The sequence below is a fragment of the Marmota marmota genome, unplaced genomic scaffold (genome assembly GCF_001458135.2).
Source record: "Marmota marmota marmota unplaced genomic scaffold, marMar, whole genome shotgun sequence".
In the NCBI taxonomy this organism is placed as follows: domain Eukaryota; kingdom Metazoa; phylum Chordata; class Mammalia; order Rodentia; family Sciuridae; genus Marmota; species Marmota marmota.
The window spans coordinates 43,483,513-43,498,223 of NW_026000093.1; the positions used below are offsets into that span (position 1 = coordinate 43,483,513).

Sequence of the window (14,711 nt, forward strand, 5' to 3'; positions counted from 1 at the left end):
CTCTCTCTCTCTCTCTCTCTCTCTCTCTCTCTCTCTCTCTCTCTCTCTCTCTCTCCCCCCTTCCTTCCTTTATTTCTTTTCTTTTCTTTTTTTTTGAGACTGTCTTGCTAAATTACTGAGACTAGCCTCCAATTTGTAATCCGCTTTTCTCAGCCTCCTGAACCCCTGGGATTACAGGCTACTGCGTCCAGCTGAAGATCATAATTTTGAGTGAAATAAGCCAGACTTAGAACAATATCATGCTTTCCCTCATATAAGAAGCTAAAGGGGAGAAATGAAAAGCCATGTAAGTAGAAGGGTGATTAGTAAAAAAGAGAGAGGTGGTTGTGGGAAGAGAGAAGAATAGAGAAGAGAACGTTTTGAGAAGGAAAATTGATCCAATTTGTCTTTATATATGTATAACTATTAGATGGGACTGGAGACAATTTTTTCTTTATTTTTCACAATGAAACCTACTTTTCTGTATAATTGGGATACACCAATAAAAATAAAATTCATATTTTTGTCAGAAAAACATAAATTCCCTAAAATGTCATTGTAAGTTTTTGTCTTCAAACAGAATTTATTACTGACAACAAAAAAAATCAACATATTCACTTTGTATTTTACAATATAATCTTGACTGTGCCATTTTCTTGATATTTTGAAAAGTCCTACGATTTTTCTGAGCAGACAATACATTGTGTTGGTTTTTTTAAGTTCTAAGTTTATAATTTTTTTAAGTGGATGCTAGGTTTATAATTTTTTAGATTTATTTTTCATTTTTCTGGAGCTCAGTCCCCTGAAATGCAAGTGAGTCCATCTTCTCTGACTCCTACTTACTCTAAGTTATAGTGATGACTTTTGGACCCTGTGGTTCAAGATTTTTCTTCATTCTTGATGCTCTAAGTCTGGACTTTGCAGTGGTGCTCAGCTTCCGACGGTCTCAGGAACTGATGGCTTACTTATCTCCATCAGCTTAGAAAATGTCCTTCCCATGGGCCCCAGTTTCCAACCCCACTGACTGAACACATCCTGTCCTAATGTCTATAGGTGATATTCTTGCAACTTTGTTCCTGAAGCTGGACAGTTTCAGCTGGAACTTGAAGGTGCTAACATGGACCTCTGCTTAACAGGGAAGAAGCAGTAACTTTGTTAGATTACATCCTCTAATGTGAGAGTTTCACCTGAAATGAGACATAAGAAGATGGAGGTTGCTCAGGACTGGCCAGACCCTTCCTTGAAGTCTGACATTTGGAAAGTCAATCTCATGAAGCAGTTGAGAACATGGTTTGGCATCTGAGAGTCCCAGGTCTGACTCTTGGCTCGGCCACTTCCTAGCTGTGTGGTCAGGGCAAGTGATTTAATTTCTCTGTCACTCACTTTCCTTATTTGGAAAAGAGGGAGGCAATAGTATTTGCTTTGCAGAATTAAATGAGGTAATGTTTATAAAATTACATGAGATTTTGTCTGGAAAGAGCACAGTATCTGGCATGGGGGCCTGTACATCTTGGTCCCTTCTACCCTCATCTTGATCATCTCTAAAATCACATGGGAGATGATATTAATAACTCTCTCAGTTTCTCTCTCTCTCTCTCTCTCTCCATCTCTCTCTCTCTCTCTCTCTCTCTCTCTCTCTCTCTCTCTCTCTTCTAAAATCACTCTTTGTCCAGAAAAACAAACTTTTTAAGATTCACTGCGTAGATTCAAAGCACCCATAATAATGATGGCAATGCAATTATTAGAATTATATGGGAATTTCTTATTCCCCTGGTCTTCTAGACAGCGGATTTCATGAGTTCAAATAGCATGATCATCTTCTTGCCTTGGTTCCTGGACCAGAAATAGTTGTTGAATGAATATGTCTGCTATTTTGAGTAACTTTGATTGTGCCATTTAATCTTAGTGTTTTCTGCACAAATGAGTGCTTGTTGATTATTTGTGTGTTCACTTCTATTCCAGAATTTTAGTTTCTTCCTTTATGGGGTAAAATTTTTTATTAAATGATATATTTATTCTAATTTCTTATACATGATGGCAGAATGCAATTCATTACACATATAGAACACAATTTTTCAAGTCACTGGTTGTACACAAAGAATTTTCATACCATTTGTGCCTTTATACATGTACTTAGGGTAATGATGTCTAACTCATTCCACCATCATTCCTACCCCTTGACCCCATCCTTTCTCCTCATTCCCCTTTTCCCTATCTAAAGTTCCTCCATTTTTGGAGTAGAATTTTTAAACATATGCTTGTGTGTCCAAGATGGACATCGATGATGGGTTTTAGCAATTGTTAAGTATAGGAATTAGAAATAAGTTAGAACAAGAGAGGAAATAATGTTCTGGATAGGTTAATATCTACATGGTGTGGGGGGGAATCTAGTAGATTGATTTTAAGGTTTGAGGACAGGGGGTCCTGGGAAAAGTGCTGAGAATGAAGACAGCACATTCCTTCCCACACTAAGCACATAACTCTGCATGAATTTGGTTTCATTTCAAAAAACGGAGTGTTCACAGACTGAACACACCCATATAAACTTGACCCTGGGAGGGCAGCAGATAAACTTGGGGGACCATTCTCAGACAACAATCCCCTGAGATTTTAAGCAAATTTTGACATATTCCTATAAATATTTTTAACAGACACAATGTAACATTTCTCCCATCCCCTACCAGTTTTATACAAAAGATGGGTCAAAATGACCCAGAAAAGCAAACACTGCATAAGGTCAGATAACCCATTACCTTAGCGATGTAGTATTCATAAAAATTGAAGCACTGAAATTTCACATAAACACCTCTGAGTTTGCTCTAGGTTTTCTTTCATCTTGAGAATACAAATGTGTCTCACACTTTCCATAATTAAGGAATGAAAACGTTTGAGATAAACAGCACTTCTCCTGGGAGGCCAAATACTTCTCTTGAAGAAATGCCAATCTCATGTCCCTGTGGGTGAGGCTCAGTATTTGTAGAGTCACCAATTATAATATCCTAGATCCAACAGGGACTCGAAGATTCCAGTCTGTTTCCACTCCCCACCTGCCCTACACCAGCCTTGTCTGCGGGCTTTACTGTTCCTCGGGTAACTATAACTGATAGTGGATTTAATGTTTGAAAATATACTCTGTCCAAAGTCCTTTCTATAAATTTAATCTATATCTCCTGTTGCAGCGTCAAACAGTTCTATTAGTTCTGCTAATCCATAAACTAACAAATATAGATGGGGTGCTTTGATTTATCAGCAGCTGTGTGTGAGAACCAAAAACAGGAAGTACATTAACCGTGATTAATTGCCAAATGGGTGGACCAGAAAATAACAACTTTGAAGTTTAGAGAACGGAGAGCATGGTGCAGGAGGAATTGGAACTGGATCCGCAAAGATGGATGGATATGGGTCAGTTGTGAGAGAAAGGAAGGACAAACCAGATGGCATAAGTAGTGTGAGGAAAAGCACAGAAATGGGAAGAAAGTAAAGAGAAAAATTTACGTGGAAATGAGGACTTGAGAAGAAAAATAGTTGGAGGTGAGTCTGCATAGGTTCTCAAATGCCATACTAAGGGATGGCCTGTCCCATAGACCAGTGGCCTCTAAAGCCAGAGTGTGTATAAAAATCCATTTGTGTACAGGAAAACATTTACTTTTTCATGTAGAAAAAGAAATGAATTTTACTAATAATTACTTGCATTGACAATGTTGTATATGTGCCATTTATATAAATATACATATGTGGTGATTTATGCTCAAGTTCATTGAGCATATATAAATTGATATTTTATTGATAGAGATGCATGTTTCAAAAAAAGGCTGGAGGCAGAATATTGCTACAAATGATAAAGAGTGATTGAAGATTTTTCACATGGCCAGTGACATGTTCAACACAGCATTTTAAGAAGATGAATTTGGTGGCAGTTTTTGAGTTTTTGTTGAAAACTGATTGCAAAATGGATAAGTACTACTAAATGTGCTGTGGTCTGAAACCTAAACTGAAATGGAATCAAGAACAAAAAGTTATAATTAATTGTGGGTCAAAAATATCAAATAATTAATACTTCAGTCATGTATAAGTAACTTCATAGAAATTATTGGTAACTTCACAACTAATTTTATACACAAGGAAAATCTGAAAGTGTAGAATATATCTTCTCCGTCTGCATTACCATAGAAAAGAGCTTTTGGAAGAGTTAACGAAAATAGCTTAATGAGGGCTTCTGAGTTTTCCAGCAATGTATTCATCATCTTCTGTTGGGTATTAAAAATGGATCCCAGAAATGTTCTCTTCCCTGTTGCTTGTTGCCATTGTGTTTCTTTTTGTTAATCCCTGATCCCAGCACCAACAATGTTGTTGTTCTTCCTACAGCTGCATCTTCACAAGAAATATAATTTAAAGACCCACATTGGTGAATGTAAATTTGAAAGGAGCTTTGGTCCTACTCATACTTGATTCATCATCATTTTCTTAAGAGCTGTGCTGTTTAACATCTCACTAGTTGATGTTTTTGCAAGATAGAACTCTTAACCAAAGTGTGATTCAGAGTTCAAATCTATCATTAGCCAGGCTTCTCAATTTCTCCTTACAGATAAAAAAAAAAAAAAAAAAACACTCTAAATAATGATAGGGAAAAGGAAATAGTACATTTTAAAATGCCAACTGGATCAAACTTGTGTTCTGTACATGCTACTAACATTATCTTAAAAGTATATGATTGAAAGAGTTCTGCTATCAGGCAATTTCATAAGAAAAACAAATTCACGTATTTTAACTCCAGTCAGGCATCAGATTTAAGCTTAACATTTGTCTCAATCAACTTACACTAGACTATAGATTGTGTATGAGTGCATAAGTGAAGGTATTTTGGCTGAAAATAAATAAAATGAAGTATAAAAAAGTAGATAAAACATGAAACACAAAAATAAAGGCAATAAGATTAAAAGTTCAAAATTAAGTAAAATTGAACATTCTCCTTCTAATAATATAAGTTGATACCCTGTCTTCAGGGCATTGGTAACATATGTCAAAAAACTTGAAAATGTTTATATTTAACTTAGACTCAATATTTTTATTTTTAATATAAGAATTTGTCTAAAAAATAAAAACCTTAGATGTCCAGTAGTTAGGGAACAGCTAGAAAAATTAAGGACTATTTTCCTGAAGATGGTTGATCATAATAAAAACCATATATTCCATGACTTTAATTGAAAACAAGTAGAATAAAATTATATGTAAGAATAACTGTGTATATATGCTTATATAATTTTGTATGCGTAAGTATATAAAACATATAAGGAAATATAATAATATAGGTTGTTTTTTGCTTTCTTTTGTTTTAAATTTTAAAAAGGATATATATTTTCATATTCAGAAAAAAATCAAAATTAAAAATTTAAGAAAGTTGTCAATTTAAAATAAAAATACCTATATGTTACAATTTTAACAGGAGAAGTCCCCCAAAAGCTCACGTGTAAGACAATGCAAGAAAGTTTAGAGATTAAATGATTGGGTTTTTGAGAGCCTTAACCTAATCAGTGCATTAATCCCCTGATAGGGATTACCCGGGTGATGACTGTAGGCAGGCAGTGTGTGGCTGGAGGAGGTGAGTCATTGCGGGGCATTTTGTTCTTGGTGAGTCGAGCTCTCTCTCTGCTTCCTGATGCCCTGTCCTGAACTGTATTCCTCTGCCACACCCATCTGCCATGATGTTCTGCCTCACTTTGGGCCCAAAGCAATGGAGTTGGGGTCTATGGACTGAGACCCCATGACCAGGAGCACCAAATAAACTTTTCCTCCTCTAAAATTAATCTTTTCAGATCTTTTGGTTATAGTGGTGAAAAAACTGACTAAAACACCTGTAATTCTGTACCATTATATATTTATTTAATGACTTGGTCAACAAAAAGCTATTGACATACTAAATTTTGACAAGACAGTGCTGTGTTACAAAAATAGGCAATGTGATAGCAACTGAAGCAAATGTCATAGTTGAAGCACATTTAATTACCTCGACTACTAAAGTGCTTTTCCCTGTGTTGTTTGTGCTCTGGCCTCACAAAAATAGCATATTTTACTATCTTATCAACTTTCTGAACTGAGTAGTTACCAACATGCTTTAGATTAAAGGACAAGGCAGTACCTTTTATTTATATTTAAATACACATATTCAGTCAATCAGTTAATTAACACACATTTATTCAGCACTTGTTAAATGGTAGGTCCAGAGCATGAAAAAGGGAAATAAGAAAATTAATGGTTTGGTGGGAATATCAACATTGAAGTATGGTTGGACATGAAAATAGAGATAAACCTATATGAAGTTTTAGAAGTTTCAGAGGAACACTGAAAAAGGAGCAGCCATCCTTGCCTTTAAGTTAGGGAAGGCTTCCCAGAGAAAGTGACACTAGAGATGGGGTTTGTCAAATGAATAGGAGTTTGCCAAATAGAAAAGGTGAAAAAGGATTATGGATAATAGCAAGAAGTGCATATGCAAAGGGCCAAAAATCTGAGGTGCGGGACATGTTCAGGGACCAGTAAGAAGTGTGGTGTAGTGAGAGATTAGGATGAAAGGCAGGAGCAGGGGTAAGTGGAAAACTGGGTTGGTCCGGAAGTGGCCTTCACACATTTGTAGTCACAGGAGTTCTGCTTTACCAGTGATTGATAGTACCTTTCCTGGCTATTAGAATCCTAATCATTATAATGAGGTAGGACTGTTCCCTTTGAATTACGGAAATTATAAGTGTTATGACCTGCTCCAGAACCATAGATTATAAATATTGTCACATCGCTTCCATCTCCTTTGCAATTAATCACCTAAGCCTCCACAGGACTTGTTAGCCGCTGGTCTGTCACCCCTGAGGTCCCTCCCACCACCTCTGAGATGTCCATGAATCCTGGGTCAGGCCAACAGGTCAGTGCTCCTCCAGAAACCCACAGCTGAATCTGCCTGTGCCAGCTGTTCCCTCTGGCTGCTGTGTGGCGTCATTGTGCACCCATGTCACAGCAGTGTCAGTTTGGAGCAACAGGGTTACAGCTCCCTTTGTTTACATTTTTCCATCCTCAGCTGCTGTTCCATAAATCATAACCACTGCAACAGGGTGACTGCATCTGGAGGCGTTTCTGGAGTTGGCCTCACACCAGGCTGGAATTAGTCCTTGCCCTAGAACCTCAAGTTGAACCCAGGCCAATGGCCTAGACTCCTTTTATCAGGGTCCCTTTATTTATGTAGCTTCTAGGACCCTCCCTGTCTCAGCACCTCAATCAACAAGGCTCTCATCCCCATCCCTCAAGGAAACAGGGGTGGGGGCACAGAGGTTTCCCTTCCAGAAGTCTCCTTTTTTATACTGATTCTCCTCCTACCAATGTCCAGATTATTTCCTCAGTTGGCTCAAAACCTATCAGCTTGCAAGATAGACTTAAAAAGAATTCTGTTGCCTTGCCCAATGCCCCCACAACAAAGTGTCTAATTGCTTATAAATACATAACTAAGAAAGACACACAGCAATTCTTCTAAGAACAAAGATCTTCAAGAGGGATGTTCTATTTCTGCCTTCAAAGAGAAGTTGCAGCTTACTTCCCTAAAATAATTCCTCTTTGTCTAACCACACCCTCTATTTTGAAGAATCAATGTTAATGTGCTTATTATATATTATATGAAATATTGTCTAACTTGCACAAAGTAGAAATGAGTCTCAACCCCCATGCATTTACCCACTAAGCTTTAGTATCTCTTATTCAATTCGTATGCTTTCTTGTCATTATTTCTGTAACTCAGATACTGTGCTCATATTAATCAAGCTTATTGCAGGAAGAGAAATCTCTTCAAGTGTAAGCCCTCTCTTCCAAACTGTTGCTAAAGGAGAGTTTGACAACTAATGTATTTGTGAATTCATGTGAGTGTATTTCTATAACAGTTGTACTTTCTCTACAAAGTTAGGCAGAAGGGGAAACTTATTTGTAGTTCTAGAGAAACTAAGTAGTGGTTGGATGCTGGGGTCAAGACACTGCTAACAAATAGTGTGTCTTACAGGTCATGATTTGGGGAAAGCCATTTATATGTTTGGATTAATCTGAGTTCTTCTGCTGAAAGTCAAGTTTATTTTGTTTTGCCCTTCTCCTGGTGCAAACATAAGTCAACTGACCTTTTCAATTGATTAGCTTAATGATCATCATCTCTCAGCCTTCTTGTCTTTAAATTTGCAAATAATGGAAAAAAGTCAAAACAATTTATTTCATCTTTTCTCATAGGCACTCTTTCCTCCTTAGCATTATTACTCTCTGCAATGAAATGAAAATGAAATGCATGTATAACACATTTCATAAACCAAAAAATTAAAACAAAGTTCAGACACATTACTGATAGTTTTTGTTCTTTTAGAGAAGAACTATGATGTTGTAAACTGTTTTTTCACTATCTGGAAGTCATAATTGAAATTCTAGGAGGTCAGGGGATCTCTGGGCAGTTTCTTTAAATCTATAGGAAAACAATTTGCCTATCCTCTGCTGCAACCTCAGTAGGACTTGTCTCCTAGCCAGTAATTCCCACTTACCTCCAGTTCTAGAACTTTCTTTCATATGCTTGCTTTGGACTTCAGCTGCATCCCCCCAAGCCAGGGCCAGAGTTGGAGACAAGGATCATGACTGGGCTGTTCACTTGTACCCCCGTTCCACCACCAAATGCACTCTCTGCATTTGACCTCATAGCAGTTTGTCATGTTGCTTCTCCTGCTCTCGTTTTATTCCTGTAATTGTTGTTGCTGATATTTTATGTACTTCAAATTCATGAATTCTAAAACTAGTTTGGATTTGAGAAGCACAGTAAGTTCTATCACTTAAAAATGACAAATATATTGGCCAAATTATATCGTTATATTGTGTGCATGTACGAATGTGTAACAACAAATCCCATCAATATGTACAGCTATAATGCACCAATAAAAATGTGGAAATAAAAAAATTATATCTATAGTTATATAAATATAATTTTATATTTATATATTTTATTGTTTTCAGATGTATTTAGCCTTTAACCTCATCCAGAAAATAATAATTCTGGCTGGCCCTCACTTTAAACGTGTGGAGCCTGCTTCTGTTTATTTGGATTTGAACAGGCTAGATGTTGGGGTGAGGGAGCATTTTACACTGAAAACAACCATCCATTTTCCTGCAGGGTGGATGAGATCTGTGTTTTTCTTGCAGGGCAATGCATTCTGTATACTCAAAGACATTCTAAGAGTCTTAGATGGCCTAGGGACCCAAATGCCACACTAGGTTCAGGGTCTGGTCTTTCATTGAATGAAGTTCCATCATTTCTCTTAGGTTTAAGGACCATCTGATTATCAGAGTGAAAGGAGACTTTGGATTCAGTTAGGTATTTGCTAACCACTGGGTTCCTCATCTCTCTTGGGGACCCTTCACTTTGTGAATAGGTGCTAATGTTCCATCTGATGGGAACTGACCTTCACCAGGGCTTGATGGGGGAGAACACAGGGGCAGCATTCCAACAGATATCAACAGATACCAACAGATACTTCCAACAGATACCAACAGATACTTCCTCAGCAGCTCAGGAAATAATACCAAGAATCAATAAATGGAATGGCATCACACTAAAACACTTCTGCAAAGCAAAGGAAATGAGAATGCAAAGAAGCACCTACAGAATAGGAGACAGCTACTCTTCCTACAGATGACTAATATGTAGAATATGTAAAGAACTGGAAAAAGGCTCTTGATCATTTTAGGGCCAGCTATGCTTCTTTCTGAGGCCTTAGCATCTCTCAATTCATACTGATTGCTTCTTTATTATCTTAATGTGATATTGTGGGCCATCTGGTTAATTTTAAGTGTGAAGGAGACTAATCCTATCTGTAATGACTCTGAATAGCACACCCAATCTACAAGGTGAGTCAGAGCATTTGCTTTTAAAAAGTGAATTCTCTGTAGCCAATGCTGTTCATCCTTAAGAGAACTCCATCATTTTGATGATTTTTCCTTGTACTGGGGGTTGAAACCAGGGGTGCTTTACCACTGAGCTATATCCTCAGCCCTTTTTATTTTTTTTATTTTTTACTTTGAGACAGGATCTTGCTAAGTTGTCTGGGCTGGCCTCAAACTTGTGGTCCTCCTGCCTCAGCCTCCTGAGTCACTGGGATTACAGATATGTGTCATAGCATCTGGCCATTTTAATAATTTGATACTATTTTGCTGGGATATGCAGAGAGATGTAAAAAGAAAGTGCATCTTTCCCCCTTCTCTTACAGATTTAAAAGTGTTTAGAATTTTTACTTGCAGCATATAAACAATATCACTTTATCCTTTCTTACTTTTTTTTCTTGTGTTGCAAGCAAAATGTCATTTGATACAAATGAATTCTAAGCATATTTCCTTTAGAGAAACCAAAGGTTGACATCTATCTTTAAGATTAGATTTCTTTCTCAGACAAGAGTTTAAGCTTGTGCATGAATCTGAGCGGGTGGTTGGACTCCATGGAGCAGGCAGTGGGTACTCCAGGAGTCTTCTGCCCTGCGCACTTGAAAGCATTTGGAGGAATTTCCTCTCTGGGTATGTTCATATCCCTTCTTTACTGAGGGGTTGAAAGTATGCCTGGACACCATTACATTGTTTTGTGGTTCATTAGTAAATGTTGATTACATGGCAGCCACAGGGTTATCTTGTATATTATGACATCCTATCTCATTTAATCCTCAAAACAACCCCAGCTAAGAGTTACGGTGTAGGCCAAGATTATCTCCACTTGTCAGATAAGGAGACTAGGTTCAGGCAGGTCAATTTCCCATTAGTTATCTAGTTATCACCTAATGATAGGAGGGTTCCCCAAATCTGTCTACCTTTTTCAAATATAATGCCCTGCCTGGGGATGCATTAGCAGAAGAGTTTTAAATGAGGCCAGAAAAAGTGGTTTAAGTTTTATTCTAATCAGTACATCAAGCTTTGCACTCATTCCTTTCTTCAGTGCCACTTAATAATACTTAATGTGTGCCAAACAATCTGGGGACCAGGGACGTTTCAGTGAATTAAAAAGCACAAACCCCAGCCTTCCAGAAGCTTCCATTTTGGTTATGGGAGGTTCTGAGCAGAGACATGAAATGCCATAGCTTAGGCTTTGCAAAGGACCTGTCTCCACAATGTGCAGCATTACCTGCAGAGAGGGAAGAGCTGTGGGGAGGCAGGGCAACAATCCAGGCAGCAGGAGGTAAGGATTTGGAGCAGAGCAGAGTGCAGGTAAGAATTTGGGTTCCAGATGGATTTAGGTAGAAATGCTGAAAGAATTTGTTGAGAAATTGGATGTGGAAATTGCTTGTCTAGATTTTACCTGGGACTCAGGTCAGCCTATGTCCTCATCTGTGGTCTTGTGGTGATGTTAAAATGCTTGAGTGAAAAGTGACTTCACCCTATATTCCAGTGGCGAATGTAGCTTTTTCCCCTCTCAGTTCCTTGGTGTTAGGTTTGCGAAAGGAGAAGGCTTGTCAGTGCCTGGCAGATGCGGGATAAAGTTCCCAGTCTCAGGGGCACTTGTCATCCAGGCTGCGACTGCTCCGCTGCCTCCTTCTTTCAAAGGCTGTGCCCCCAGGTGGTGCATGTAGGTGGTTATTCCTGAGATTTGTAGCATGACCATCTCAGAGCCACTCAAAGTACATTTCAATCTTTCCCAAAGGCTCTTCCTGTGAAGAGGCGGGAAGATGAATCCTCTTAGTTAATATTTAAATCCTGCTTCACTTGTTCTGCGATTCCTGTTTCTCAAAAATGACATGATCAGGTATGAATCAGGACAGATTTTAATTCTTGCTGACAAAAGTGGCAGTTTTCACATACCGTTTTACCCTGTGTTTTTAAGTTTGGAAAAGAGCTTTCTTGTAGTTAAATTTTACTGAATAGACAGTCACTCAAAAATGGTTCTAGACACAGCAAATCTGCCACTAGCCTTAAAAACTTCAAGATACAAAGGCTCCTTGACTTACGATGGGGTTACATCCTGATAAACCCATCCAAAGGTGAAAACATCACAAGTCAAAAATGCATTTAACATACCTCATCCTACCAACACCCAAGCTCCGCAACACAGCACACTTCAGAGGACCAGTTGTTCCCATGGTGAGTCTGTGGCTGACAGGTTCTCTTTCGCTGCCCAGCATCACAAGAAAGGATCATGCTATATATTGTAGACTGGACATAGATCAAAATTTGACAATCAAAGTTCATTTTCTACTGAATGTGTGCTTGCTGTTGTACTATCCTAAGGTCAAAAACTAGCAAGTGGCACCATCATAAGTCAGGGACTGTCTATATAAATTTGTTTATCAATGAAATTTCCACCAAGCTGTTGGTGAAGCAATAAGGTGAATAACTGTCATCCTCATTCAGTTAATTTTCATTGACCTTAAGGGAATGACCTTATATTTCCAAGTAGAAGAAAAAAATTGGTCATGGGTAACCATAAATGTTTCATCTGTTTCTCAGTTACTACATTACTGGGGATAGCAGGAGAAGCTAGCTATACTTGTAGATTCAAACTAAGAAGTAATCTCCAACACACCTTATCTTGAAATAGAGCAAAACTTGATTTTAATTAAGATTTCTAGAAGATCCCAAGATCTACTAGGCTCCTCCTAACTGCACCTTCTAGATATGACCTAATATCTTACTGAACTTGAACACCTGTTGGGCCCTGCAGGGCAGGATATCTAGTTAAGGCTGTGATCAGAGGCTCTCCTTCTTGGCCTATAAGACTGAATTTGTCACAACAAGTTTTGCCATTAACCTGTCCTGGAGCTCAGTACCAAAACTGCTCCTCTGCTATGTCAGCCATACGCAGAAGCAGGCAGCCACACCAGCAAGAGAGGAGTGCCTCTGATTCCCCCCTCACTGCCTCCACAGTGCCATTTTTAGAAAGTCATAATCAACTGAAGCACTGATTCCTTCTTTATTTTTCCTAGGGCTCCGTCCAAAGAGGACTCTGCGCCTGGTGCTCTGGACTGCAGAGGAACAAGGTGGAATTGGCGCCTCCCAGTACTATCAGTCACACAAGGTAAAAACCAGCCATGGATTGCTGAGTATTTGTACATATAATATCAGTGTAAGCCAAAAACACTGATGCTTTTGGTTTAAAAATTCCTGCTAATTGTCCCATTTAGGATTCTCAATAATACTTTGTGTTCAGCTAACCTTGCCAAACACTCCTTCTGTATAAGCTTTCTTCATCCAGCTCTGTGATGAGAACATACTGCTGAACTGAGGACATTCTGGTGCGGAGCTAAGGGCTTTTCTATTCCTATTTCATGGTCTGCAGTCTTAGAAAACTCCCACCTTCATGCTGCCATTTTCTATAGCCTCTCTAGTTCTTCTGTACTTGTGTGTTCCAGAGATATGGACAGGCCCTCTCCTCACCGAGCACCTCCTCCCATACCTCTGTGTGCTAAATCCTTCTGGAAGCGCTGGTCTTTGAGGACCCAGTCATGGGGCCTTGAGTCAGCCAACAGCATTGCCATCATGATGTTTGGGATGGGGCAGCCAGAGGTCTCAGATCTGGGAATGTTGGGGACAGTTTGGCTTGACACTAACTGTGATTGGGCAAGAGTGGAGTCTAATCAAGAAGGGAATGTGGAAGAACATGATTAGAAATCCAAGACCATTTGGGGATGTGGAGATTAGCCTCAAGAACAAACGTGGAGAGAGCAAAACACTAAGGTCAGAAGTAGTGTGGATCAAGCCAGAGGAAGTGCCAAAGTGGTGCATGTGCTGCTGGGCAGGGTTGTATGGGCAGGGAGCGGAGGGGCTGCATTGCTGCCACTGCTTCGGATCATTGTCCCTAAATCTCCAGATTGAAAGAAACAGAATGTAATTATCCAAGTCAGAGGGTGTTTGTTTCTTGAATTATATTTATACCATTTTGGGTGCCATTTTTTACAGAGTCAGTCTCTATTGCCCTATTTCAATTAGTTAGAGAATGAATTTGGGGTCATGAATTTGATCACTGAATATAATTGTTTATTATACAAAATACTCATGATTTATGCCTACTCTTTTACCTTTGACCTCCAGTAATCCTGGGGATAAGAAAACTCAAGACAAGTGTTCTTTGGTTGGTGGATCAGTAACATCATATTCCATATGTCATGGTAGACCTCAAAAGTACATAAGGATTGTTCTAGATTCAGCAACATCCAGTTAACATTTTCTGAGTAATACTTATGTCTCATGTACTATGTTGGATATGAGATTTAACCTAATTAAAAAGATTCATGCTGCCCTTACATAGACTGAAATGCAAAGGAACTTCAGTGAACTTCAATTTTATGTGCTAAGTCTTCTGATAAAGAATAAGGTGTTGATGGCAGACACAGGAAGTTCACCCAACTTGACTTTGAAGGGCAGTTGGAATAAGGTGTGTGGAAGAAATGACATCTAAGTTGAGACCTGAAGACTGAGTAAAAGTAATCAAAGGAAAGGGAGTGGGAGGGAAAAGCGGAGTACCAGAGCTTGTGTGTGCAAAGGCTGGAGGTAAGGGAGGATGCAGATCCTACAGAAACAGAAGGAGCTCAGAGTGGCTGGGTGCATTGTGATGCTAGCATAGAGTAGATATGTAAGCAGGAGCCTGAACAAGTACCTATAAATCCTGCTTAGAAGTTTATACTTTATCCTCAGGGCAAGAAGGGTAACTGAACTATTTTTTTTTTTTTTTTTTTTTTTTTTTTTTTTTTTTTTTTTTTTTTTTT

General features: G+C 38.6%; 1 protein-coding gene across 3 annotated transcripts in view; it reads left to right on the plus strand.

The window, feature by feature from the left end:
• Positions 1–14,711, plus strand: part of Cpq (carboxypeptidase Q) — a 437,300-nt gene that overhangs the window by 302,645 nt on the left and 119,944 nt on the right. For all 3 annotated transcript variants that reach the window (XM_048782833.1, XM_048782834.1, XM_015485985.2), the window contains exon 6: positions 12,933–13,024. In XM_048782833.1, coding sequence (XP_048638790.1) covers positions 12,933–13,024 — 92 coding nt within the window. The remainder of the gene's footprint in view (positions 1–12,932; positions 13,025–14,711) is intronic.